General features: G+C 27.4%; 5 protein-coding genes across 8 annotated transcripts; 3 read left to right on the top strand and 2 right to left on the bottom strand.

Moving 5' to 3' along the window:
- The first annotated feature begins 4,022 nt into the window (after nt 1-4,022).
- On the top strand, nt 4,023-5,823 carry LOC113549909 (tRNA (guanine(37)-N1)-methyltransferase). Its single transcript, XM_026951426.1, has 2 exons — nt 4,023-4,251; nt 4,309-5,823. The coding sequence occupies exon 2, from the start codon at nt 4,332-4,334 to the stop codon at nt 5,676-5,678; it is 1,347 nt and encodes a 448-aa protein (XP_026807227.1). The 5' UTR covers nt 4,023-4,251; nt 4,309-4,331; the 3' UTR covers nt 5,679-5,823.
- Nucleotides 4,309-9,816, top strand: LOC113549917 (FAD synthase-like). Its single transcript, XM_026951437.1, has 6 exons — nt 4,309-4,437; nt 6,538-6,958; nt 7,023-7,225; nt 7,373-7,514; nt 9,402-9,523; nt 9,583-9,816. Exons 2-6 carry the CDS (start codon nt 6,599-6,601, stop codon nt 9,719-9,721), a joined length of 966 nt encoding a protein of 321 aa, XP_026807238.1. The 5' UTR covers nt 4,309-4,437; nt 6,538-6,598; the 3' UTR covers nt 9,722-9,816.
- Nucleotides 9,596-12,854, bottom strand: LOC113549899 (integrator complex subunit 7). The gene is given in 3 exon segments (XM_026951417.1): nt 9,596-10,105; nt 10,108-11,803; nt 11,805-12,854. Coding segments are annotated over 3 exon segments (2,847 nt in total). The 5' UTR covers nt 12,663-12,854; the 3' UTR covers nt 9,596-9,812.
- Nucleotides 12,855-17,759: 4,905 nt separating this feature from the next.
- LOC113547994 (acyl-CoA synthetase family member 3, mitochondrial) lies at nt 17,760-21,729 on the top strand. Of its 4 annotated transcripts, none has more exons than XM_026948610.1 (9): nt 17,866-18,080; nt 18,176-18,297; nt 18,748-18,956; nt 19,019-19,327; nt 19,652-19,808; nt 19,902-20,102; nt 20,233-20,378; nt 20,941-21,174; nt 21,233-21,729. In XM_026948610.1, the coding sequence occupies exons 2-9, from the start codon at nt 18,179-18,181 to the stop codon at nt 21,622-21,624; spliced, it is 1,767 nt and encodes a 588-aa protein (XP_026804411.1). In that variant the 5' UTR covers nt 17,866-18,080; nt 18,176-18,178; the 3' UTR covers nt 21,625-21,729. The 4 variants fall into 4 exon arrangements, with proteins under 4 accessions (XP_026804414.1, XP_026804411.1, XP_026804412.1 ...); XM_026948611.1 differs by having other exon boundaries at nt 17,866-18,092; XM_026948613.1 differs by lacking the exons at nt 17,866-18,080; nt 18,176-18,297 and adding an exon at nt 17,760-17,859.
- A 385-nt stretch (nt 21,730-22,114) lies between these two features.
- On the bottom strand, nt 22,115-26,603 carry LOC113547995 (glucose-6-phosphate isomerase). Its single transcript, XM_026948615.1, has 10 exons — nt 26,289-26,603; nt 25,171-25,264; nt 24,633-24,824; nt 24,492-24,572; nt 23,621-23,836; nt 23,305-23,544; nt 22,910-23,236; nt 22,653-22,857; nt 22,474-22,540; nt 22,115-22,399 (listed from the first exon to the last, which is right to left on the bottom strand). The coding sequence occupies exons 1-10, from the start codon at nt 26,417-26,419 to the stop codon at nt 22,276-22,278; spliced, it is 1,677 nt and encodes a 558-aa protein (XP_026804416.1). The 5' UTR covers nt 26,420-26,603; the 3' UTR covers nt 22,115-22,275.
- Between the last annotated feature and the right edge of the window lie 83 nt (nt 26,604-26,686).

Below are 26,686 nucleotides of genomic sequence, written 5' to 3'. Positions count from 1 at the left end.
ATTATATTACACTCCTATAATTTAAATCTACACATTTTCATTGTACTTACTTCTTATTGCATAACAACAACAAAAATCAATATTTTTAACCTACCTGCCGATAATCATAATTTGCTATTGACTAATTCTGTGTAAAATGGAAAGAAAATAATGTTTTTACGTTGGGACGCAATTCGTGTAGTCGTTAAATATGACCGGGACGCAATTCATGTGCAGTGGTATGAGACATGAGTAGTATACTTATATGTTATATACCTAACCTAACCTAATATACCTATTACCTATTATATATACTATGAAGTATAAATAAACTATAATAATATAAAATATACTAATATACTAAGTATGGTGTAATAGTCATATAGTATTATGAATATATTATGACTTAGCCTCCTTTCCCAAACAAGTCTCTGAAGCCACCCATGAGAAACTATGCAATTTAAAATTAAAATAAGAAATACCTATTCGTTGGTTTACTTTTAGATTACCTATACATTAACATGTTATGTATAAATTATGTTATAATATATTTATCATTTTTTTTAACTACAGTAGAACCTCGATAAGTCGAAAAAAAAAATTATAGATAATTCAAACATTCTGAGTTCCGAATATACTTCCAGATGATGACGGAAATTTTTATAACCATTGCCTAATCTGCTTGTGCGTTTCGATAATTTAACTTAATCGTGTTTATTAATGTTTATTACTGTATTATTTGTATTTTTATTCGATTATATTTTCACTACATTTGGTATTATCAGTTGAGGTTGATAGATTACACGTGTACGGTGGTATCGAATGTAAATATTATTAATTATTTAATCACATTTTTTATCATTTTTTGTTAATAACTTTAAAATAATAAAAACAATAATACACATTGTATCTGTAATTTTATAATATATATACTATAACTATTATATACGTACATACATTTTAAAAACTCTTTAAGTCGAAATTTTTTCCTAAAACCTTGATAATTCTTTTAGTAAGTTGAAAAAATCGAATTTCCCTTGAATTTCGACTTATCAAGGTTTCATTGTATATTCTTAAAAAATAAAAACCATTAAGAAGGTATTAATAGTACCTTGTATACTCAGTTGTCGACTATAAAAAAATCATTCAGAAGTGTATCTAAAGTTCGATTAGTAGAAGTAAGGGTTAAAATTATTCTTATTCATATCACTACTCTTGATTACGGTACCTTTAGACTTCAAGGCACATATTTTTTTTTATTTTCTTTAATGCTTATATTATACTATCTTATATTATTTTTACTATAATAGATAATTATAATTACATTAAAATAAAACCAAGGCCTAATGGCCAACACCCAAGTCAAATATGCATGTACTTTGATTAAATCATTATTGTACCTACCTACAAATTTTAATTTAAAAACTCAAACAATTTTAAGTATAATATTATTTGGGTGTCAAAGTATACTTATCTGTTAAATATAAATTCGGAAAAAAATATTTTCGTCTTGATGACTTGCTTATAAAGTAACTATCACGTAAATCTGTAAATAGTAATTAATTTAATATTCATTGATTTCTACAATCAGTTATACATATTACATAGTATTTAGTTAAACCATTGATATTTATAATCATATAATCAATATGGAATGTACGAACCCATAATCATAAACTAAGATAGTAAACTACCTCAATTCATGTACGAACATTACGAACCTCTTTATATCATCAAATATGATATGATCCCACAGGTTCACAATTTTTTTTTTTTTTTTTTGGTACCAATGTATATATTATAATTATTATAGAGTACATGAGAAATTATACCTTTCTATTTAATTTACGACTTTACTATAGTTTACAAATTACAAACCATCGTCAACAATTCAACATGTACCTATCTTCCTACAGAGTATTAACTACATAAACAACGTATTCGTATAGATACTTTAATACTATTATATTATAATACATTAGTTATGACTAGAATTGTACCTACTTAAAACTTTTATTTTAATGATGTGTGTAGGACGTACTATCTAGTACCTATTCTATATCTGATATAGGTGTATCCAATTACATACAAGCATAGATAGTAACTTTTTTGCGTGGAGTGGAGAGAGTGGGTTCAAAAACATTTAAAAATATTGTTTACTATAGGATAGCCTTCAAATACATAATTTGAGACAAAAGTGAATAAGAAACAAGAATAGTTAGATTTTTATATGCAAAATCATTAAAATAATACAATTTATGATCATACGATTTTTACGTAATTGTTGATAGGTAACGTATAGTTAATTAATTTTTCTCTTTAATATCGAAAACCAACTTGTGAGTTGTGACACAAATGTCACGAATTGAATGATAGTATAGTTTGAATTAATTTATTATTAATAATTATCATTTATTATTTAGGTAACTAAAATTGTTTTGAAAATATAATTTACTGACAACAAAATCATTTAGTGCGGAATTGTGTGAATGAAGTTATAATGCAGAATCGAGAATCACCGTAGCTGAAAAGAGTTATTTTCATTGTTGCTTAATTTTATGCAGTCAATCGTTTAAAGATAAAACCTTACATTTTGGCAAAGCTGACATATTTGATACGCTTCTTATATTGTGCGTATAATGTATATTTGCCGTTTATTTTAATCGATAATACAAATGGTTAAAATATGTGTAAAGAATAATTTATGTTGTATTATTTCTGTTTCTATTTTCTAGATGTAGTTTTTCTTATTCCAATTGGAATTTCCGCTTTTTTATACGAAGAAAATATTAAATTTTCACATTGAAATGTATTTTAAATATGAAATAATGCTCGCGTGGATTGTTGTTTGTTTTTGTACATTTAAAATTAAAATTATATTTATTAGTTTAAAGTGTAATCAATATATAATATACTAATATTGTAGATAATTGTTAATTCGTGTGTCCAGATTCTAATCTATAGTCAAAGAAATACAAAAAATATTTTCGTTGATGAAAATGTAAAACTAACAACTTGTTTATATTTTCTAGACATACAGCTTATTGCTCAACGATCGCCATCACTTGCTATTATTTATAAGTAAGTTATCATGAGAATTGCGATAACACTAATGAGCGATTACTATAGGGAACGGTTTAATTTAAATAAATATTTTCATGTAGTTTTAACATCGAAATGTTTTCGACAAGGTATACGTTTCATTTAATTTCGAATAATTAATATTAATTTTATTTTAAATATTTTTAAGCATTTTACAAATAAATATACATATTCTGAATTATTCTAGAATTTCCGTTTTTATTTCAGAATTTATTTCTGCTAATTTTTGATTTTAAGTTTATACTATTTCAAAATTAAAAATGTCTTAAATGCCAAGAGTCTAGAAATAATTGATAATGCCATAAAGCAATAGTAATGTGTTCCTGGAGAAATTGGAGTTTCAACCAATTCAAAATTACAAAACATACTTGAAAAAACTTAGGGTTTAACGCTATTATGTCGATAAGAGATAAACTATTAAACAAAACTCCAAAAAACAATTCACTTAATTTAGAAATAGAATACAATCCAAAATAATTAACTTGTGTGAAATATGCACCTAGGTATCACTTCCGTTGATGTGAAAAGGACATTCAGAGCCCAACTTATGAAATATGGGCCTGGGGCAATATAATTTTAAAGGTATTTAATATTTGTTTAGTGTAATTTAAAAAATACGGTGAATATGACTCATGAGTGAACAAAATTTTTAATTCTTGTATAATATTTAAATATTTTTAAATTCCATTACAAAACGTGACTAATTTGATTTGTTAATGTCTAACGAAAGCAATAATGTCATATAATTGCACAGTGCTACTTTAATATTAAAATATAAACAGGGGCCTGGAGCTGTAGCCCCCCCTAGCCAAGGTCTAAGTTGCCCGAGGTTGAGCTCTGAGGACATTCAACCGTTATAAAGAAATTTAAGAAATACTAAGATGGTTATCAGTTTATCACTATAGTATCGAAAGCTATAGTGGTGCTGCTGATAACTGATTGTGTGTATGTGCTCAATGTAGTCATGTGGAACTGTGGAAGTAGAACATCACTACATCAGTCACCAACACATTAAAAAAAAAATATTTAATACATGCGTAATTAATTAATATTATTTACTAAATCCATATTGCCATTTGCCAAACCTATCAAAAATATTTATTTAGTATTGCCTTCGTCATATTCAATATCATATTATACATCCCACATTTTGTGGACATACTTAATAAGGTAAGATCTCTTATATTTGTAATATATTTTGTTTTTTAATATGTTATTTTATTTCAGTTAATAACGACGATTTAAGTCTTATGAATTTAACTTTTCGTCAATCACTACGTCATTTCATAAGTAAATATTATATTCAATCAAACAAAAGTATCATGAACACATTATTACCACCAGATGAAGTACGAGGTATGAAAGTTTTTAAAATTGATAAATTCACAAAACCTGTAACTGTACCTGTTATAGTAATAAATAAAAATTTTGTTGAAAGTGCTAATAAAGTATTAAAAAATTATATTATTAAGTTAAACAACTTCAAGCCAATTCGTAATGCTTCTAATGATTCTGAATGTGTTTTTTATCTCGATCCAGCCAAATTTTCTTCATGTGAAGATCTTAACTTAACCTTTATTTCCACTGAAAATTTGAAATATGTACAAATCGAGGTGGGTTATAATAATTGGAATCATGATGAAATTCTTAAGGCAGTCTTACCTGAAAAATCTATGTTATCAAGTTATTCAAAAATTGGATCAATTATACATGTGAATCTAAAACCAGAATTGTTGGATTATAAGGATATTATTGGTCGAGTACTTAGTGATAAACTTAAGGGTTGTAAAAGTGTAGTGAACAAAATTGACAATATAAATAATGTATATAGAAACTTTGAATATGAAATTATTTATGGTTCGTCTGATTTAAAAACTACAATTAAAGAAAATAAATGCTTATTTGACCTAGATTTTTCAGAAGTTTATTGGAATCCAAGACTATGCACTGAACATGAACGTATTTTGCAAAAACTAAAATCAGGTGATATTTTGTATGATGTGTTTGCTGGAATAGGACCATTTTCTATACCAGCTGCTAAATTGGGTTGTATAGTATTAGCTAATGATTTGAATCCTAATAGCTGTAAATGGTTAGAAATAAATAAAAAAAAGAACCGCATTAAAGATGAACTCTTAACAATTATCAATAAAGATGGGAGTAAATTTATTCAAGAAGATTTAAAGACACATTACATTTCATGGTCAAAGACAATTACCTCAGAAAATAAAATACATGTAACAATGAATTTACCTGCAATTGCTGTTGACTTTGTAAAGTATTTTAGTAATTTATTTGAATGGGAAGAAATATCTGATCATTCTCTACCAATTTTACATGTTTATACTTTTGTAAAAACTGATAAAAATTATGAAGAAGGTTTAAAATCAATAATGGAAGAATACTTTAGTAATATTAAGGATGATGATATTCAAGAAATTATAAGAGTCAGAAATGTAGCACCCAATAAGGAAATGGTTCGAATTACATTTCAAATGAGGAAGGACATAATGTGTAAATCTGAAAGTATTAAAAAAAGAAAATTAAATGAAATTAATATTGAAGATAGTGTTAAAAAGAGCAAAGAGGATTCATAATATTTGTAATTTTACTACTTTAATATTTTTATATTTAATGATATCTATTTATAAAAATAAAATATAATTTCTTATTAAGTAATAATACTGTTGTATTTTTTTAACTTATTTATGACTGCTTAATCTATTTTACTTCATTTTTACTGTATTCTATGTCAGTACCGTGTCAAAACATGCTTTTTCTTTAGTATGTAATATGTAAATAGTTTGGATATACATTTAACTATTTGGTAATGATTATTTTAGTGATGATGTCAAAATTATTGTTTATAACAAGTTCTCTTAAAGTAGTATTATCACAAATTGTATTTATTATTTATTTGTTTTTATCATTGTTTATAGTTGTTATTATTTATGAACAGTATTCAGAACTTAAATCATCTATAATCATTAAAATAGGCAAAAAAATCAACCTAAAAAATTATAAACCTTCTTCATCAGACTTCAAAAAATAATACAATTCAAAAACCATAAATTCTTTTCATAATATACTATGCTTTTTTTTATCTGTGCTGAGAACATTTTTCTATGACTACAAAAATAAATTAGCTGCCTCTCAAATAACAAAAAATAGAAAAACTAGAAATAATGTTTAAAAATAAGCACTTTTAAATTTCATGTTTAATATTGCTAAATTTTATGTCAAGCTAAAAAAATAAATTAATGCATAAATTTCAAACTCAGTTCATGAATATAATTTTTTGAGTCAAATAAAGTTATTTAGAAATTATTAACCATTATTAACCATCCAAATATTTTAACATTTATAATTATGATTAGATATTTAATTATATAACTAAATATTTTTACTAATATTAAATTAACAAAATAATTTATTAATATATATATTTATTTATAGAACTAAAAATTGTTGCATGTTGAAGAACATTCAAAATTCAATTTAAAATGTATATGAAAAGATGACAATAATGGAAAATACACCTGACCCTGTATTCAAATATGTGTTTAAACGAATTATTTATTTTAATTCTGATCGCAAAGATTTAATCATCAAAACTCTAAAAGTAATAAAGGATGAAATATCGAAAACAAATAGCTGTGATACATTTGATTGTATTGTCTATATAGATTCTTTTGGAATCTATTGCAATAATGAAAATGTAATCAATGAGTTTGAACGATTTTTAGTTAGTAGATTACCAGATAATACACTTATATACCCACATTATACAGTTAATTCAGTAAATTTTGAAGATATTAGGAAATTCCAAGTACATACACATTTACCTTTAGGTCGATGTATTATAGAGGCAATACAGGTATCTAGTTCTATTTTTATTAAAATGTAATTTAGTATGAATTACTAAAGAATTATATTTATAGGTAATAAAAGAAAGTATTGACAAATTTACTTTACAAAACATATTTTTGAGCTTTAATGGTGGAAAAGATTGCGTCGTTTTATTATATCTATTTCAAGCTGTGCTTGAAGAATTAAAATTTAATGAACGAATCAAAGCTGTTTATTTTCAATCAGATGACCAATTTTCTGAAGAAGAAGACTATGTACAATCCACAGTAAACAGGTTCATTTATCAAAAATTAGTATAATAATTACTTCAATAACAATAATAATTAAATAAATAACTCAATAAAATATAATATATTAGTTTAGAAAAAAAATTATTTTTCACTATTAAATAATTTAATTTTGTTTTTATTATTATTTTTAGGTTTAATTTAGACTTAACAGTAATCAAAGGTGAACTTAAATCTGGTCTTAATGAATTTTTGAAGGAAAATCCTCAATTTTGTGCATCTATCATAGGTACAAGACAATCTGATGCAGGTTCTACAAAACTGCTGTTCTTTCAAGTAAAATAAAAATCTTAATAATATATTATTATTTTAACACAAATAAAATGGTACACTTTATTTAAAAACATTAAGGAGGCCACTACATCAGCATTTTTTTCTTTGTTTATCTCCCACATAAAATAGGAACAAAGAAACTCTGTAGTTTCATGATAACAACTCTGGTTCATTTTAGGGCAAAAGTACCTATTATATATTTTATAAAGAAGAGTATTTCCTGTGCATTGATCCAGTAGATTTTTAATATTTACATTTTTTATAAATATAAGCATGTTTTAATTTAAAATAATTTAGATTATTTTTAACATTAATAATTTATTCAAAATTGTAAATATTATAAATCTATGGTTCTAAATTTTTATAAAATATTTAATATGTGCTTTTGCCCTAAACTGAATCAGAGAGTCATAATTGTGGAAATACGTAGTATCATTGTTCCTGTATAGTATATTATGTGAGAGATAGATAGAGAAAACAAATACTGTTGTAGTGACCCCTTAAACTAATTTATTATTTTAAAAGCAAATAAATATATATTTTTTAAATATTATAACTAAAATTAAATTATATTACATATTTATAAAAATTATTTATTACTGGGACACTAATAAATAATTTTAGGAAATCAAAACAAGTTATTAATTAAATAGTAGAAAGGTTTTTATTTAATGCAATTTTAAAATATTTAATTAAATAATAATATTTGTGAATATATGAAACTATATAGTTTTGATTTTTTATGATTTATGAATAACATAAGTGTGCACAGAGGGCTTGACCAGAATCTTTTTAGGGCATAGCAAAATTTTAAATTTGTGTAAAATATATTTAATTATAACCGATGTTTGTGGAAATTATGAAAATTGTATTTGTTGAACTAGTGAAGTATCATTTAAAATATTTGTATATTACTACATACATTTTATTGATTTATTCATAATTAATCTAACAAAAATATTATGCACAAAACTGACTATAGATTAAGGTCTATGAGAAATAGGAAAATTCATTTATAATCCTTCTTTAATTAAAATTATTATGTAGTTACACATTTAAACATTACTAAGTTTATATAATTATATGTAGGTACATATATGCATTAGGTATATATTAATAATTAATATCATATGTAATTTTATTTTTAACTTAAGAAGTATATATCTAGAACTTAGCACAACAATATTGTGTGCATTTACAAGTATACAACTTGATTCTATTTATAAATATAAATATTATACAGTTTTTTTAATTTATAATTATAATTTTTGTTAATGTGTTTAAAAGAAAATTAGGTGCACTAATTGTTCCATACTCGGTTGGTAATTGAAGTCTGCACTCAGTGCGCACACCTATGATGAATAATATCACATAGTATTCTAATTACACATAAACTCCAGTATTGTAAAATATTTGAGCAATTGTGTAGGTCATTGAAATTGAATGAATATAATTTTTACTAAGTTTAAAACATTTTTTAATTAATAGCTTTATATTGTATACATTTTAGTAAGTATACAATGTACTTTTATATATTCTATAAAAAAAATCATTTATTGCATGTTAATTACAATTTTTATTTTAGTTTATCGTTAATTACTTCATAACTTTTTTGGTTAGAAGTATTTTTAACATTGTATATATTACTTTATATTGGATACTTAAATAGCAAGATAATATCATACAAATAAAATGAATAATACAAATTGAAAAAAAAAATAGTTTCTTTTATTGATAAACTTGAAAAATTAATTTTAGATCAATATAATATAATTATTATAGATAATTATATTGTCAGTACCTAATTTATCTAATTGTAATCAATTACTACTATACTACTATAATATGTTATTTTGAAAACTTATAATCAACCATGTATTATTATTTTAGAAAACTGATCCAGGCTGGCCTAAATTAGTACGAGTACAACCTTTATTGCATTGGAATTACGATAACATCTGGTCATTTTTGAGACAATTCTCTATTCCGTATTGTAGCTTGTATGATAAAGGGTGAGTAACTTAAAAATTAGTTTTGTATGTACATTATATAAATATATATTTTTTTATAGGTATACATCTCTTGGTAACAAGTCAAAAAGTCACCCTAATCCAAATTTAAAATATATAGATGAAAATACTGGAGAAGTTAAATATTGGCCAGCATTTTTACTTCAAGATAGCAATTCAGAACGAGAAAATAGATTATAGTAACATGTTAGAAATATTAAATTTATTAAACTAGGTGAAGGTGTACAATTAATAAAAAAAAAAAAACAATAAAAAAAAAATTATTTTTTCATTAATGACATTTTATAGTTAATGTGTTACGCACTCCAATTTGCCAAACAGATGCAGTATCATCAATTAGGGCTGCTTCAATATGCACTTGATGTTGACTTCCTTGATTGAAACTCAGACAAAATTCCGAAGCAAAGAAGTCTTTATGTGGTTTCACTGTTTGTGTTAACATCAAATTTCCTTCAGTTGTTCTAGTGTCGTGATTTCTTGTCACTAATTGTGATGTTATTGTTAATTGAATTCCATCAACTTTACGAAATTTAGCTTTTGTTCCATGCTGTACAACTCCTTCAACTTAACTACAAAATTACTTCCCATATTTACTGTAATCGGTTCTCCATTAACTCTAGGCTGAGGTGATACAGCCAATGTTATTGTAGTAGATTGTAAAGTTTGGAAAAAGTAACGAGGAAAACACATGGGTGTAGTTACCAAAAGGGAAGCTTGTTTTTTGAGAGATCGTATATGTTTATGAGTAATTGCTTTTTCTTTTACGGTACTCATTATTTCTAAGAGCTCTTGTCTACATTTGACAATCAACTGTATCTCTAAGGAGCCTTCTTTTTCTAATTCAGAATCTAAGACTGGACTTTCACACTTATTTGGAACTGCTACTGATTCAATGTTATGAGCCATTAACAAACACAAATGCTGTAAAAGCTGTAAATGATATAATGTATTAGGGTCAGCATCAAATGCTGATTGGTATAATCTCCAATATAAATCTGCACATCCCTTAAATTCTTTTGCTCTTTTTCTCAACTGATTTGTAATATGCCCATAACTTTGCATTTCATCTCTAGTAGCTTGCACAATTGCTGAAGCAATAGCTGGCGGAGGTGTAGTGCAAAAACTGTTGCATGTAGATAATAAACGCATGAAACATTGTAATAGTTCACAACGCAAACGTGTATATTCTGTTTGAAAAATAAGCATTAGTGATGCAGCTTTTAATGCAGCAATTGCTCGGTAGTAAGTAGATATTGATTGCCCTAAGTTACTTAATAATTTTGAAGGATTCGAAGATTTAAGCTGAGATTCTGCTGTACTAATAGTTTCTAATGCAGCTAACCAAAAATGCATTTGTTCTGAACCAACACGATTATTTAGGCTACCAAAAATTCTAGAACTTATATTAAAATGACCATATCTAACAGCTGCTCGACCAATTTTATAATTGGTCCATAAGTCAGTATTTTTTATTACATCATTAATTACTCGTTTCACATTATCATGTTCATCATAGCCAGCGATGGCTTGAAAAATCACAGTACATAACAAAACTTTAGTAGCTATGGACTCATGATTTTTATTTTTATTTAAATCTGTCAATTGTTTTATAAAAACTGGTAGAAATGGTTGTAATGTACCCGGTAATATACCACCAAACGCAGCAATAGCTTCACATATCAATGGATTTAATTCAAATCCATCTTGTTGCAATGGTTTAACAACAAGTGAAACAAAATCTGGGATTAGACTTTTATTTGCCTTACACAGCATAACAGACGATCTTAAACCATCGCGAAGATAGTTTGATGCTTTATCTAAGTTTTCAGGAGTAACACCATCAACTTCCATTGGCTCATCAATATTATCTGTTTTTAAAATACTTTGAATAAGGGATTGTTCTTCATTGCTTAAATTTCTGATATCATCAGTATGTTGATGTCCAGCTGATAGGACAGACAAAAGATAGCTTTGTATGCAAACCTTTAATATATTAGCATCGTTTTCTGACATAATTTCCTCTTCAAAACAATAACACGCTATATTTGTCAATACTTTAACTGCATTTCCGGCAACTGACTGATGCAATGAACTCGATTCAGCAATACACATTTTCATAAGTAGACTGTCTGTACTGTAATGAAATTGACATATAGCTGGAGATTTTGTTAATGGAACAAATACACTTATAGCATCTGCTTTCAAACTGTTGTCTACATTTAAGCTCTCGCAAAAACTGACCAAGTTGTTAATGGTTTGTTCATGACCAGAAATGTGCACCTTCTTTGGCAATCTGATAAAGTCCAGATATAGCACACTTGCAAACTAAAGGTCGTTTGTCTTCACTCAAAAATTTCAAAAGTAATTCTATTTGTTTTGGTACATCAACTAAAATAGACAAAGCTAATTGATTGAGCGTCTTCAATGTTACAAGTACAAAGTCTTGAGCTGGGTATTTTTCTAGCAAATCAGTACAAAGTGTTCTGACCATTGTGGCAGTAGTTGTGTCATGATGCATATGTTTTAATATAGGGATTAATTCAAGTTTCATAACAACGTCAGTTGAAATACCTCTAATCATGTTTGAAATTTTACTGCACATACTTACAGCAAATGATTTTGATTGGGCGGCAAATTGTGCTGCTGCATAAATCGCAGATTCTACTTCAACAGCATTGTGAGAATCTAAACTTGTACGTATACTGTGGTGCACTTGTCCTCTTTCTGGTATAATTCGCGCAACACTACCCAATGTACGTAAAGTTAACCCTCTAGCAACTGGATCGTTAGAGTGAATTACGCTATAAATTCTACGAACAAACTCGTCAATATTTAAAATTTTGTCAATGTGCTTTTCCGTCTGCTGACATACTCGTAACACCCAAAGTCGAAGAAAATTGTTTCCGAGACGAAACACATCAGCTAGCTTCAAGAATGACGAATTAATAAGAATTGGAAAAGGATATTTTTCAATTAGTCGAGGAAACCGTACAATTGCCTCACATTGTTCACCAACACGACTGGATCGTAGGCCTTTGTCGAGTTCAATCAAAGCAGAGTTGGCATCTTGATCAGGTTCTCCTAGGAGGGTTTCACAAATGGCACTCCGAAGAGCCGGCATCTCAAAATAGCGTCTTAAACACAACTAAAACTTACTATAAATTAATTAAAATTTGTTTTACTTATAACTATCTTACATTACACAGGAATTCAAATTTAAGAAGTCTAATGTACTAAATTCAAGTTTAATATAATGATATATTTATATTATATATGATGAAATTTAATTCTTGAACAGTCTTGCTTTGCTTGAATATAAAAAATACAAAATGTAAATAATAATAATAAATGTTATCTGATAACACTAACACAATAATTTATACTTTATGAAGTATGTGTCGATAATTATTGATGCTAAACTTTGTTTGTCCATGCCAGTGTTTCTCAACTTTTGTATTATGGCGATACACTATTAAACATTTTCATACTTTGTGACACACAATAAAAAAAAATAAAAATAAGAATAACAACTATTCATTTTTGTAAATATAGTGTCAACAAGGTTCGTACATTTAATATTAGTACTTCCCGCGACACGTTTGAACTTACTCGGCAACATACCAGTGTGTCGCGACACGCCGGTTGAGAAACACTACTCTATGCCATGATTGCCATGAATAGTATACCTACCATTGATTTTAAATACTACTGAAATATAAGTATTTATATTCAATGAATATAGGTATTGAATATACTTATAGCATGAATTAAAATATATTAAATTCATTCTTGATTATATTTTAATTCGACCTTATGGTATTATTAGAACTAAATATTCTTAAACCCCATATTCTCAAATACTAAATAGGTACCTATGCAATAAATCTAACTTCTCTCGGGATTTCTAACAAATAATTTTCATGTGTTATTATCACTCCCACAATTTCATTTTGGATTTAAGATCCAACTAAATAAAGATAATTTTAAAATTCGATCTCGATCATTATTATAAACTAGAAAAAATTTAAAATTTAGATAAATTCTGTGGAGCGTGGGGTGTGGTACAAGCGATTGGTAAACCGCAAAAAGTTGTTCCATTTCTTTGCTGATTGCTAATTGAAGTTTAGCTTCATTAAATTAATGATAAGTAACGACTAAAAGTATATTATAATCATATATAATTATGTATTTCAAAAAAACCCAAAGATATCCCAATTTGAGTATAATTTTTAAATTTCGCATTTTTAATTATTTTATATGCTCGTGAAGGTATGTAAGTGCGTAAGACCTATATATATTTTTACAGGGTATAGCATACCTATTTACAGTATTTGACGTAATTAGGCGTAAATTAAATTGTTTAAATAAATTACTGTTAAAAATCGCATTTAAAATTGTATTTATTTAAAATTTAAATCCACAAATTTGATAGGTATACATTTATTTAGTTGTTTAGTAAGTAAATCTGTAAATCAATTCATGGATTAAAATTATTAAATAAGATCATTAATCAATCGTAGATCTTTATTGACTATAATACCGATATGGCGATATTATTATACTACCACAGGATAAATTTTATTTAATTTATTCTGTGATACTACTACTACAATACTACACAACAGTCTTGTAAAGTGTATAGTTCACCTGGTTTCATCATCGACTCAACAGTGTCGTAGTCATTTCAGTTTTAAATAGAAGAGGCAAACATTTTGACCAACCCATATAATTGAAAAAAAAACATTTTATACATCTAATATCTATGTGTCTAAATATTTGAACTTATATAAACTATTTAATATTATAATCAAAATTATAAAAATAGTTTTTCACCGACAATCACTCCCCCTCCCATCAGTTGGACATCTTTTAAAATCAGATAAGGGCAAATGTCCACTTTTCCTCTCAAATGATCCACAATAATTCTTCCAGTAACTAGTGACTGTAGGCTTTTCATGGAGCATGGAGCCTAATAGGATCACGGTCCACAAATGAAGTCTGGCGAAGACAAACTGAACCGTACAAGACGTATTCATTTAGTTGAATCTCGAATGATGGTTTTACGTCACGTTCTGCTTACTGCATGTGGTATTCTAACGAACCGAGAGCAGTTGCGTCATTTTAGGGGGGGGCAAGGTGGGCATTTGCCCTTGTCTGATTTTAAAGGCAGCCCAATAAGCCAGTATCCGGTTTTTGCCATTTAACCATTATTATATTTTATTAGTGAAAAAACATAATTATTTTTATAATATTTTCAAAAAATAATTTAACAGTCTAACTACTAAAAAATTATTGTCACGATGATACATTTTTAATTAATTTATAGTTGGAATAAATTTATATTTAGACGCATGCGGGACATGCATGTGTGTTTTGTGAAGAAAAAGGATTTAGGAACACAATAATGTTGTACACACAACAATAATAATAATTAATATCATAATCCCGTATAGTTTTATTTTTAAATCTACAAATTCTAAAAACAACAATCGATTGATACTCTTATTTATCTTTGATCTCAGTCCTCAGACTTCAGTTAACTTGCGACAGTCGTGTATCATAATTCACAATTCACAGTAAATAATTATTTTGTTAATTTAGTTCAGTTTCAGTTACCACTTATTCTACATATATTAATTTTTTTTCGTGACGCGTGTTTTCATTATTCTTTTGAAATGGGCAAAACATTCTTAAAAAAAAAGAAATGGGTGGCGTGGTTAAAAATCATCGTGCAAAAAAAAATACAACTACAGCAAGTCATCCAAGAATCAAAAACCAATTACTGAAATGTTTAATAAACAAACAAAACCTGAACCAGTTATGAAGCAATAAAAAATAAAAAGTAAATATTCCTAACTTAAGATAATATTGATTTCTAAATTCGATTTTATGTACCTTTTATCTTTTAGATTGAAAAAAATAATATATTCTTTAATAAATTAATTATATTTTTCTTAATTAATAAAAATTGTTATACTTAATAGTTTACAGAGTTTTAGAAACATGAAATGGATATAACTCTAGGTTACCCAAACAAAATAAAATAAATAAACAGCAGCGAATAAAACTGCAGAAGACGTAAGCTTAAAGTAAGAATAAATGTTAAAATGCATTATGTGCCATACAAACTTTAGTATGTTATTTGAGCCCTCTCGGGAGTTAGCGCTCCCGGTGACAGTTACAATATATCCGATCTATATCCCATAACATGAAGAATAGATCGGCGCCATTGGACTTACGACTAACCTCTGAGACCGGGAGTGAGAACATAAATAAAGTTACAACTTTTAAGCAATAATAATAATATAATAGTAGCTGTAGTTATATAGTTATACTAAGTTATATACTACTGAGAGGCTTTCATAACTGACGACAACGGATTAACAACATAGGAATTTCCTGTCCGTTAAACCTAAAGACAATAAAAAGGAAAGGAAACTTTAAGTTAAACGGATCTTGTACTTAAGCAATATAGGACTGTCAAGAGTTTAAGGCTAGCAGACTATCGAATCGGGTGGCGAAAAATACACCTTATCAGGAGAGACTTCAACTTTATTGGCTTTGGACGCTTTGGTCAATACAACTTTACTAATTTATACAACTTTGAGAATACGAATAGCAAAACCAATCCATTTAGCGAAGTAATTTATAGTCGCAAGCCAAATCAGGCTTTAGGCCAAAATGTTATTTTTAATGCGGTGCGTATTTCTAATTCTGGAAACTAGAATAACCAGTCTCAGTCTGCCATATTATAAACCTACTATATTAGTTTTCATCAAAGCACAGAGCAGATCTGTGTTACCTCTAAGTAGTGGCAGGACATAAAAACAATTCCGGTTGTTATTTGATCCAAAATACAATAAAGTATAAACGATTCGATATCAACAAGACAACAAGGTTAACATAGGTTCCCCCTTTGCTGTCAGTTCAAAAAGGAAAAGATTAAAAAATTATACGTTTTTCTATAATATTATAATTACAGACTAACACTAAAATATATATACAAATATTTAGTAAATATTATATTATAGGCAGGGCCGTACAAGGGTGAGGCGCCTGAGGCAAATGCCTCAGGCGCCAATGAAATGGGGGCGCTAAACTTTGATAAATTGTTTAAATTAAAATATTATTCTACCAATATATAGTATTTAAGGAGCATTTAAAAATGTCTTACTTAAAAAAAAAATATTTAACTATTCAATTACACTACTTGTAACTGTCACCGGGAGCGCTAACTCCCGAGAGGGCTCAAATAACATACTAAAGTTTGTATGGCACATAATGCATTTTAACATTTATTCTTACTTTAAGCTCACGTCTTCTGCAGTTTTATTCGCTGCTGTTTATTTATTTTATTTTGTTTGGGTAACCTAGAGTTATATCCAGGCACAAAACACTTAAGACTTTAAGAGCAGTCTTGTAAAGTATTCAAATACAAGTATTTGGAAACTAGTATTTAAATACATTTTGAAGTATTTTTATGGTATTCCAAATACAATTTTTTTAATTATTTTTAAGTATTCTGAATAAATTTTATAAATATTTTTTTACTTAATACTTGTATTTAAGTATTATAAATAAATCAGTTTTATCAATTTCTTATAAAAATAAATAGTAAAATGTTAAATATTAAAAATAAAGTTCAGATAAAAATTTCGAAAAAAATTGACTTTATAAAAGAACATATTTTAACTGTTTTAGGCCAACATGCTATTATCTTTAAAAATCTTCAAAGAATTGATTGTAAAATGTTTAAAATATACAGTATTAGGTAGGTACGATTTAGGTATGTAGATTTGTAAAAATTAAAAAAAATACTTTGTGAGTATTCGTAAAATACATTATTTTATAAGTATTTTATAAGTATTTTTAATACTTTTTCATGCGAATACACTAGTATTACTCAAACTTCTCTCAGGCGTCAAATGAGTTTGTTACGGCTCTGACTATAGGTCTTATAAGGCTGCAACGTTCGACTAGTTAAAATAATTATATCTATTTAACCTCGATATACCATAAATATAAAATAATTACAAATCTTAAAATGTTTTTGCATTAGGTAACCTTTCATACAATAATGTGTATTATTTTTTATTTTTTAGTGTTCGCATCATTCAACCACAGTTAAACATGAATGCTGTCATATTGTTGTCTGACTTATAGGAACTCTAACTATCTGTAGTAGTGGGTAGGGGCCAAACTTACTGTTTCCGTCACAGTTGTTATGAGTACCTATTATCATTTATCACTGTTTAACCGTACCAACTACCTACTTAACAGTAATCACTACGCTGAGTACACTGCAATTCCAGACTATGGTATTACACTGCTTTTAATTTTTTATTTAAAATTTAAATCACTGGACTGCTGGAGTTGGATAGTTGATCTTCAGTAGTTTACAAAACACGCAATTCTAGTACACCAAACATGATAATTTATTATCTCGGCAAACTTATCTCAGTGTGCTGCTCACTTTCCTATACTGCGCCTAAGTAGATATTAACATTATAAACTATAACCAGTAACCGACACCCAATTGGTAAATTAATAAGTAATAATCATTAAAAAACATTTAATTATTGTTTTTATATTATTATACCTATACTAATTTAATTCAAAATTTGACATATTTAGAAAATGGTGTTGTGCAGAAAATTACTGTACAGATCTTTTTACAGTTGTTGTATTCGACAGCTTTCTTCTGAAGCTTTCAAGAACATACCCAAGAATGAAACTTCTCTAGCACCTATATATAGGTAGATATGATATTATTACACCTCATGCACAGAATAGGTTAAATCTATTTAATGCTTACAATTATAATTGAGAAAATTGTATAGTTTGACAATAAAACCAAAATATTAGATATATTATCATGTTGCATAAACATGCAGTAGGTACTCTAATACATTCACTAAAATATTAAATGATTAGTTAGCATAATAGTGTAATGGTTAATGAATAATTCATTAAAAAAAAAAAGACCTTATCAATAGATCAATTAGTATTAAAGAAAAAAAAATTATAGTCTTATGTCATTCTTGAACATTTCATAAATTATTCTTAATTTCCATTATTTCCAACATGAATCGCCCAATATTTAGGTTATTTATATTTTTATTTTATATTTTTTCTGCTAAAACGTCTAATATCGTGGATTATTTTACGGTTTTCTTTGTATAATCATGATTAATTGTACTGTACAGGTTGGCATCACAATGGCCGAACAACATTGCGGTTGTAGACAAGTTTGGAGAGCACACTTATTCTTCAATATTCAACAGCAGTGTCACATTATCAAAAATAATAGAAAAATCTTTGCATGGAGAAATCCAAGAACGTGTTGCAATTTTGTGTCCAAATGATGCATCTTATGTAGTTGCTCAATGGGCTTCATGGATGAGTGGACAAATCAGTAATAATATTTGTTAACTCATTTTTAATTTGGTTTTAATGTAATTTGAATTTTATTTATAGTTGTACCTTTAAGTCCACTTCACCCAGCTGCCATGTTAGAATATTTCATGAACGATAGTGATGCTAAAGTGATTTTAACAACTGCTCAGTTTGAGAATATTGTACGTCCTTTAACCGAAAAATTTAATCAAAAGTATCTCTTACTTGAAGATCATATTACTTTAGATTTTAAACCACTTGGTAAAACATCATTTGAAGAAAATAATAAAGTAGAAATGTTAACTATTGATAATAATATAACTGATGAACAGTTCTTTGATTCAAATGCTATGATAATTTACACATCTGGATCAACCGGTTCCCCTAAAGGTAATTAAATTTTATATTATTAATATGGTTTCTATAGTATAGAATCTATACCATTGGTTCTCTTGTAAATTGAGTTTTTTTTGTATACTGAAATATTTAATTAATAAGAATTAAGATTAAACAATTTATTAATTAAACAATCAATTTTTTTATACTTATATTAATTATATACTATAAAAAATAATAGCAATCTTAAACCAGTTATTTTTAATCATATAAATTGTTTATATTAATGTATAATATTACTAAAATACTCTTTGTGTCATGTATTACATGTACATTTTTTTAATATAGGTAATATATTGTATATTTGTATTATTTTAGGTGTTTTATTGACTCATAATAATTTAAATGCGCAGATCAATTGTTTGAAAACTGCTTGGAATTGGAGTAATAAAGACGTTATTCTCCATGCTCTGCCTTTAAATCATATCCATGGTATTGTGAATGCACTTATGTGTCCATTACACACAGGCGCAAGGTATTACTAAATTATGAAATGTACATAAAGTGTCTGAAACTGCTTTATTGTGTTAATATATTAGAATTTTTGTTTTATGGAAATGTTTTTTAGATGTGTCATGTTACCAAAGTTTAACGCTGCTGATGTCTGGACATGGCTCTTAGCTATAGAACAATATTATGGATACAGAGTAAACATGTTTATGGGTGTGCCGACTATGTATGTAAAACTTATCGAAAATTATGAGAAAATGTTTGAGAAAAATGATAGAATGGTAGAATATGTCAAAGCTGTTTGTTCTCAAAAAATTAGGCAAGTTTATATTCTGTAATCAATATTATATTTATTTTTAAACTTAGACCATATTATAGTAATCAATAATACTAATATTAGTTAAATGTACATATTGAAAAAACAATAAAAACATAAAATTATGTTTTAGATTGATGGTTAGTGGCTCTGCGCCATTACCCAGTACACTGTTCAATCGTTGGGAACAGATTACTGGTCATAAATTACTAGAACGATATGGTATGAGTGAAATTGGAATGGCTCTTTCAAATCCTTTAAATGGCGAAAGAAAACCAGGTTAATATTATCATAAATTATAAAATAACATTCTATATTCTTAGCATAATATGGGTGGTAATATTTGATTTAATACTTTACTAAGATTTTTAACATTCACACAAAGACATGTTAATTACATTTAGTACTCTCCCCATAATAGAAAAAAAAAAAGGTGAATAACTGCAACCCCCATAGGCTCATTTTCATATCCCGGTGTCCCAGTAGCCTACTCCACCCTTGAATACACATACTGAACTATAATATATTAATATAATAGGGTCTCAATAATCCGAATAGCTTCAAGTGTACATTGCCACCGTTCCATTATTGTACTTAAGTAGACCAATAAAATAATAGTCAGCGATTATTAGTTGTGTTTCATATTTTAAAGTGATTTCATTTTTGTTGAAAAAAGTACATGAAAATCGCCCCATGTAACCAATGTCATAGGTAATCCAGACAACCCTTTTTCCAAATCTCGTTTGGATTATCGAGACCCTACTGTATTATGATGAATATAATAAGGATGCTTCTAAAAAAAAAAATAGAATGTTTTGGACTGTGTTACTTGTTATCCTAGGTTTTGTTGGTCAACCTTTACCTGATGTAAATGTCCGGATTGTCAAAGATAACATCATTTTACTTGAAGGGAACAACAAAAATATAAAAATTATTAATTCAGTCAAGCATGATACCAACGAAGAAGGTTATAGTGGGAATTTGCAAATAAAAGGGAAGAATGTGTTTAAGGAATATTGGCGCAAACCTGAATCAACAAAAAAAGAATTTACTGAAGATGGATGGTTTAAGACTGGTAAGTGTATGTATAAACATGTTGTTTATTCTAGTAATAAATTATTTTGTTTTTTCAGGCGATTCAGTGAGATATGTTGACGATAGTTTTCAAATATTAGGCCGAACATCAATAGATATAATAAAAACCGGAGGTTATAAAGTTAGTGCTTTGTTTGTTGAAACTATTATGTTACAAAATAAAATGATTAAAGATATTGCTGTGGTTGGATTACCTGATAGTACATGGGGACAGCGAATAGGTGCCTTGATTGCAATTGATGAACACGCAATTAATGTTGAACATAAAAAATTAAAAAAGGATTTAAAAAGTTGGGCTGAAACTGTATTGCCGCCATATAGTATACCGACTGTAATTAACATTGTTGATGAAGTGCCCAGGAATGCGTTGGGTAAGGTGGATAAAAAATCGTTGCTGAAAAATTCTTTTTCAAAGTATTTAGAATCTTAACTGAACTATTTTTTATCAAGACTGTTATAATAACATTATTATTAGATTATTTGTTTGTTTTTAATGTTTAATAAATTAATAATATTATATAATATATTATTTATAAGTTGGTGATAATGTGTTACTTATTTGTAATAATATTGATGAACTACATCTCTAATCTCAATTATTTTATCCAAGTTGCGATTAGTTACATACTATATTTTGAAATTGGCTGAAAAGTTTAAGGAACTGTTTTGAAGTTGAAGTTTTCTTCTTTATTAAATCAACTATAAAATGGTCATGTTTTAGATAAAGTTAGTTAATAAAACGGTTCACCTCAAACGAGTTCTAATGCATTGTTGATTTTGTAATACAAAATGGTAAGATATTTTTAATTTTATGTGGCTAAGCTAATAGTAAACTAAAGAATTGACAAAAAATCTGAAAACAATAAGCTTTATATATTTTAACTATAATAGCTAAATATAGCAATAAAAAAAAAGTAATATATTGGATGTTAAGTGATTTAATATCACATTCTAATAATTTATTACACAATAATTAAACAAATGATAAAAGTACAATTTGTTTCCACATAAATACTACAGCCTTCTAAATAAACAATTTAATAAATAATAACAATAGTAGACTGGATTAATCCTACATAGTCTATGACCAATGGGATTTGATAAAGTTGATGAGACCATTGGTAGATGAGTCGTGACTTGTAATATTGTTTGGTGTTTGAAGTTCAGGTTCAATCTTTTTAGCTAACTGTTTGCCCAGTTCAACACTAAAACAATACCATTAATGAATTACCCAAAACATTTTATGGTGCAATAAAAAAAAAAAAAAACAATAACTTACCCCCATTGGTCAAATGAGTTGATATCCCAAATAATACCTTGGACAAATATTTTTTGTTCATACAAAGCTATAAATAGAACATATTATTAAAAAGATTGATAATTTAATCATTTTATTTATTAATTAATGACCTGTTAAATTATCTATATATTTAAAATAAATAATAAAATTGTATTTACCGATTAATAATCCCAAGGTAAATGGAGTAATCTGCTTAAATACGATCGAGTTGGTTGGACGATTTCCAGAAAATGTTTTGTGTGCAACAAGCTTTTCAAGTTCGACACAGTCTAAATTTGATCCCTCAAGTTCTTTGCGTGCTTCATCTGGAGTCTTACCTTTCATCAGTGCTTCAGTTTGAGCCAAAAAATTAGCCATCAAAATCTGTAAATAAATAATTAAGAAAAATTTTGGTTTTCAATTGAACTTAAGCTACCTGGTGATGTATTCCTCCACTTATACAACTATGGGTGACAGCAGGAGCAATGAAATCAGCAGGTATGAGACGAGTACCTTGATGAATTAGTTGGTAAAATGCATGCTGACCATTTGTACCTGGTTCACCCCAGACAATGGGCCCAGTAGAATACGATGAAATTGGAGTACCATTTAAAGTGACAGATTTTCCATTAGATTCCATGTCACCTTGTTGAAAGTATGCAGCAAATCTATGCAAATATTGATCATAAGGAAGAAGTGCGTGTGTTTCAGCACCATGGAAGTTGTGATACCAGATTCCTAATAAAGCCAAAATAACAGGTGCCTGGAATAAAAAAAATGAAAAACGATGTTAATGATGTAAGTAATATATGTATATATAAAAAAAATTACATTTTTCTCCAATGGAGTGTTCACAAAATGTTGATCCATGAAATGCGCACCACTTAATAAAGATTCAAAATTTTCAAAACCAATAGATAAGCATATTGAAAGACCAATAGCTGACCAAAGTGAGTAACGTCCTCCAACCCAGTCCCAAAAACCAAACATGTTGCATTCATCGATTCCAAACTCTGTCACTTTTTGTTTGTTGGTAGAGAGTGCAACAAAATGTTTAGCTACACTGCATTCCTATATCAAATCGAAGATTAAAATTAGCTTATAACTATGGCTTATAAGTAATAAAAATGTGTATGTATTATTTTACATCTTTAGCAGTTTCCAAAAACCATTTCTTAGCAGATGTTGCATTTGTTATAGTTTCTTGAGTAGTAAATGTTTTACTAGCAATTATAAACAATACTGTTTCAGGATTAACCTTCTTCAATACTTCTTTTAAATGTGTTCCATCAATATTAGACACAAAATGAACATGGGGGCCTATAGCATAAGGTTTTAATGCTTCTGTAACCATTAATGGACCCTGGAAAAATCATTAGATACAAATTTGAATTATATTAACTGAGTATAATCCACGATTAATAAATTTTTTAATTAATAGATACCATCTAAAAATATATTAATTAATTGACATTGCAAACATTTAAAGGTGAAACAATACTATAAATTGGCTCTAATAACCAATTATCATTACAAAGATAAGATAATATCAGCATTTGTTTGAGTTTGAACAAAAAAATATTTTAACATGGAGTCAATTATATGAATACTGAATAGTCAACTAACTGGTTTGTAACCTTGAAAAAGTTTAAGCTCAAATCACGTGATACTAGATAAAAACATTTTGATCACCTTATTATTGTTAGTGTTTAGGTGAATTATTAAATAATAGCTAATAACTAATAATTATAATAATTAAACAAAAATAAAATATTATGACTATTAAAACTAAAATATAATAATGATATAATAAACACAAAACAAAATATACTTAATCTAAATACACCTCAGATCTAATATCTAATTAGTTTAAATTATGAACTTTTTGTATACACAATAGGGTGCAAAAAGAAAAATCTATTATTTTGTAAACATTTTTTTTAAACTTAAAAGTTGAAGAATTAAAGTTACCATATAGCTTAAGTTGTAGAAGTTTAACATTTTATAAAAACACTTACTAAATCTGATCCCCCAATACCAATGTTGACTACATCTTCAATAGGTTTTCCTGTGAATCCTATCCATTTCTTTGATATTACCTTCACAAAAAATGTTTTAAAATTTTTAAATTTTCAAGATAATTATGGTACAAGTATTACTTGTTCAGTGAATTCTTTCATGTGCTTCAGAACATTGTTAACTTCTGGCATTACATCTTGACCATCAACTACTATTGGTTTGTTAGATCGATTACGTAAGGCTATATGCAATACAGGTCGTTTTTCTGTTACATTAATTCGCTCACCACCAAACATAGCAGACCTAGCCTCTTCAACTTTACGAGCTTTTGCCTAAATCAATTGAAATTAAAAATTATTATATAACTTTTAATAATACTTTTATTTACTTATAAATTTATTTAACTTATCACTCTTTGAAATTTATCTTATTTTAATAATAATTTTGTACTAGACAATATTTAAACACACATAACAGAATACTCCGTGTGACTTTTTTCTACAAAGCTAAGTTTATTAAATCATTTGTATATAATCCTTACAATAATACACTGTATAAGTTTAAATGTCTGTTACATATTTTAATAAGCAAATAAACTTTCACAAAATAATTTCAAGGGCATTCATATCTTTTTTAAGGTCAGTAAATAATAATAATAAATAAAATATATTTTCTTACCAAATTAAACAATAGTTCTAAAGTTTTCTCATTCACACGGTTTTTTGAATAATCAAGTAATACATCACCATCATTTGGTGTAGTTAATCGTAAGCTAAAATATAGAAAAAAAAACAATTAAGTATAATATAATCATTCAATTTTTATGTGTCAAATTGATATAAGAACACAAGGTTACAAGATCCAGGAAAACATAATTTTTCACAATCAAAAAAAAAAATAACCTTGAAAAAAATGACCATTGACCACAACCCATAGACCATATTGTTCCTTTCATTACATAATCCTTGATACAATTCACTTTTCATGATATATATTATATAGGTTTAGTAATGACTTAAATTTAGTTTTATTTGAGAGTCAATTCTTATTATTTTTATTATATATCTATGACTGCATTTTCACATGTAAAACAAATACTTAGTCGTAACACATGATAGGTATAAATAAGAAAGTTAAAATTATTATAAATTTTATTTAGAATCAAATTAGTCTATAAACCTTAAACCACCTAATACCTACATAAGATATTAAATAAGTAATAATATCTATTTTTAAGTATTATGTTAATTATTAATTCAATATAATAATTTAGGATAATTAGCTTAAAATTTTAAACACATTTAATTAAGAAACCAAACAATCGCATTATGGATATTCCCTAAATTATTTATACGTAGATAAGAATTAAAAGAGAAAGATAAAGACGATACTCGTGAATAACTTCACAAAATGTTATTTATACACAAAAGTTAAGACTTGGAAAATTCAAATTTAAAATACTGGTTTTGTGAACACTACATCAATGAGACATTTAGAAGGTGTTAACAAAGATCTTAGCACTCAAATAGATTTTGTTTTAGTTATATCCGTTAATAAGTAATAATATTATTTCAGAAATAGACCTAATTCTATTTTGATATTTATCAAAAAATTCTCCAGTCATTTAAATACTCTGGAGTCGTGGCGGAAGTACTTCAAGTACAGTCTCACACATATCTGCTAAGCCCCTGGTAATTAATATCTAATATAACTGTCAAAAGGTTAGATCCAGCATGGTGCCAAATCAGACAGGACGAATTATAATTCATAAATAATATACTATAATCGCATCTCACCTGAACTTGTCAAAACGGTCACTATCACAGGTGAACAGATTTTTTATATTCAGCGACGATCCCGCGGACGCGTAGTGTTCAGCCAGAGCCTTGTATGCCACATCGTCGGTGAGTAGCACTTTTCCGGACATTTTTCAAAGGAAGGTTTTTTTTTAGGCGGTGGTCGACGTAGGTGAGAGTGTAGACAGTACTCAGCGTTGTTGTTGATGGAAATTCAAACGTTCCTCTCGCACAGCTTTGTGTAAAGTGAACGGAGCGGAGCGAACGCTAACAGTTTTGTATACGATGTGTCGTGATTTGTGGTAGAAATTATTATTATTATTATTATTATCTAATGGTCGTGAAGGAGAACTCGATATTCTTGTATTCACTAATCACTTTTCAGCGTTCCTGTGATG

Source organism: Rhopalosiphum maidis, chromosome 4, assembly GCF_003676215.2.
Source record: "Rhopalosiphum maidis isolate BTI-1 chromosome 4, ASM367621v3, whole genome shotgun sequence".
Classification (NCBI taxonomy): Eukaryota; Metazoa; Arthropoda; class Insecta; order Hemiptera; family Aphididae; genus Rhopalosiphum; species Rhopalosiphum maidis.
The sequence above is the reverse complement of the archived record's forward strand: the minus strand, read 5'-3'. Positions and strand labels throughout refer to the sequence as shown.

Excerpts from the sequence above, each read along its gene's own strand:
- LOC113549909 (XM_026951426.1), top strand. The coding sequence starts at position 4,332 with ATGAATTTAACTTTTCGTCAATCACTACGTCATTTCATAAGTAAATAT.
- LOC113549917 (XM_026951437.1), top strand. The coding sequence starts at position 6,599 with ATGACAATAATGGAAAATACACCTGACCCTGTATTCAAATATGTGTTT. Across the intron at positions 7,226-7,372 it reads GTACAATCCACAGTAAACAG|GTTTAATTTAGACTTAACAG; the intron begins GTTCATTTATCA and ends TATTATTTTTAG. Across the intron at positions 7,515-9,401 it reads CAAAACTGCTGTTCTTTCAA|AAAACTGATCCAGGCTGGCC; the intron begins GTAAAATAAAAA and ends TTATTATTTTAG.
- LOC113547994 (XM_026948610.1), top strand. The coding sequence starts at position 18,179 with ATGGTGTTGTGCAGAAAATTACTGTACAGATCTTTTTACAGTTGTTGT. Across the intron at positions 20,103-20,232 it reads GTTTGTTCTCAAAAAATTAG|ATTGATGGTTAGTGGCTCTG; the intron begins GCAAGTTTATAT and ends ATTATGTTTTAG. Across the intron at positions 21,175-21,232 it reads AGATGGATGGTTTAAGACTG|GCGATTCAGTGAGATATGTT; the intron begins GTAAGTGTATGT and ends TTGTTTTTTCAG.
- LOC113547995 (XM_026948615.1), bottom strand. The coding sequence starts at position 26,419 with ATGTCCGGAAAAGTGCTACTCACCGACGATGTGGCATACAAGGCTCTG. Across the intron at positions 25,265-26,288 it reads GACCGTTTTGACAAGTTCAG|CTTACGATTAACTACACCAA; the intron begins GTGAGATGCGAT and ends TCTATATTTTAG. Across the intron at positions 23,237-23,304 it reads ACACTCCATTGGAGAAAAAT|GCACCTGTTATTTTGGCTTT; the intron begins GTAATTTTTTTT and ends TTTTTATTCCAG.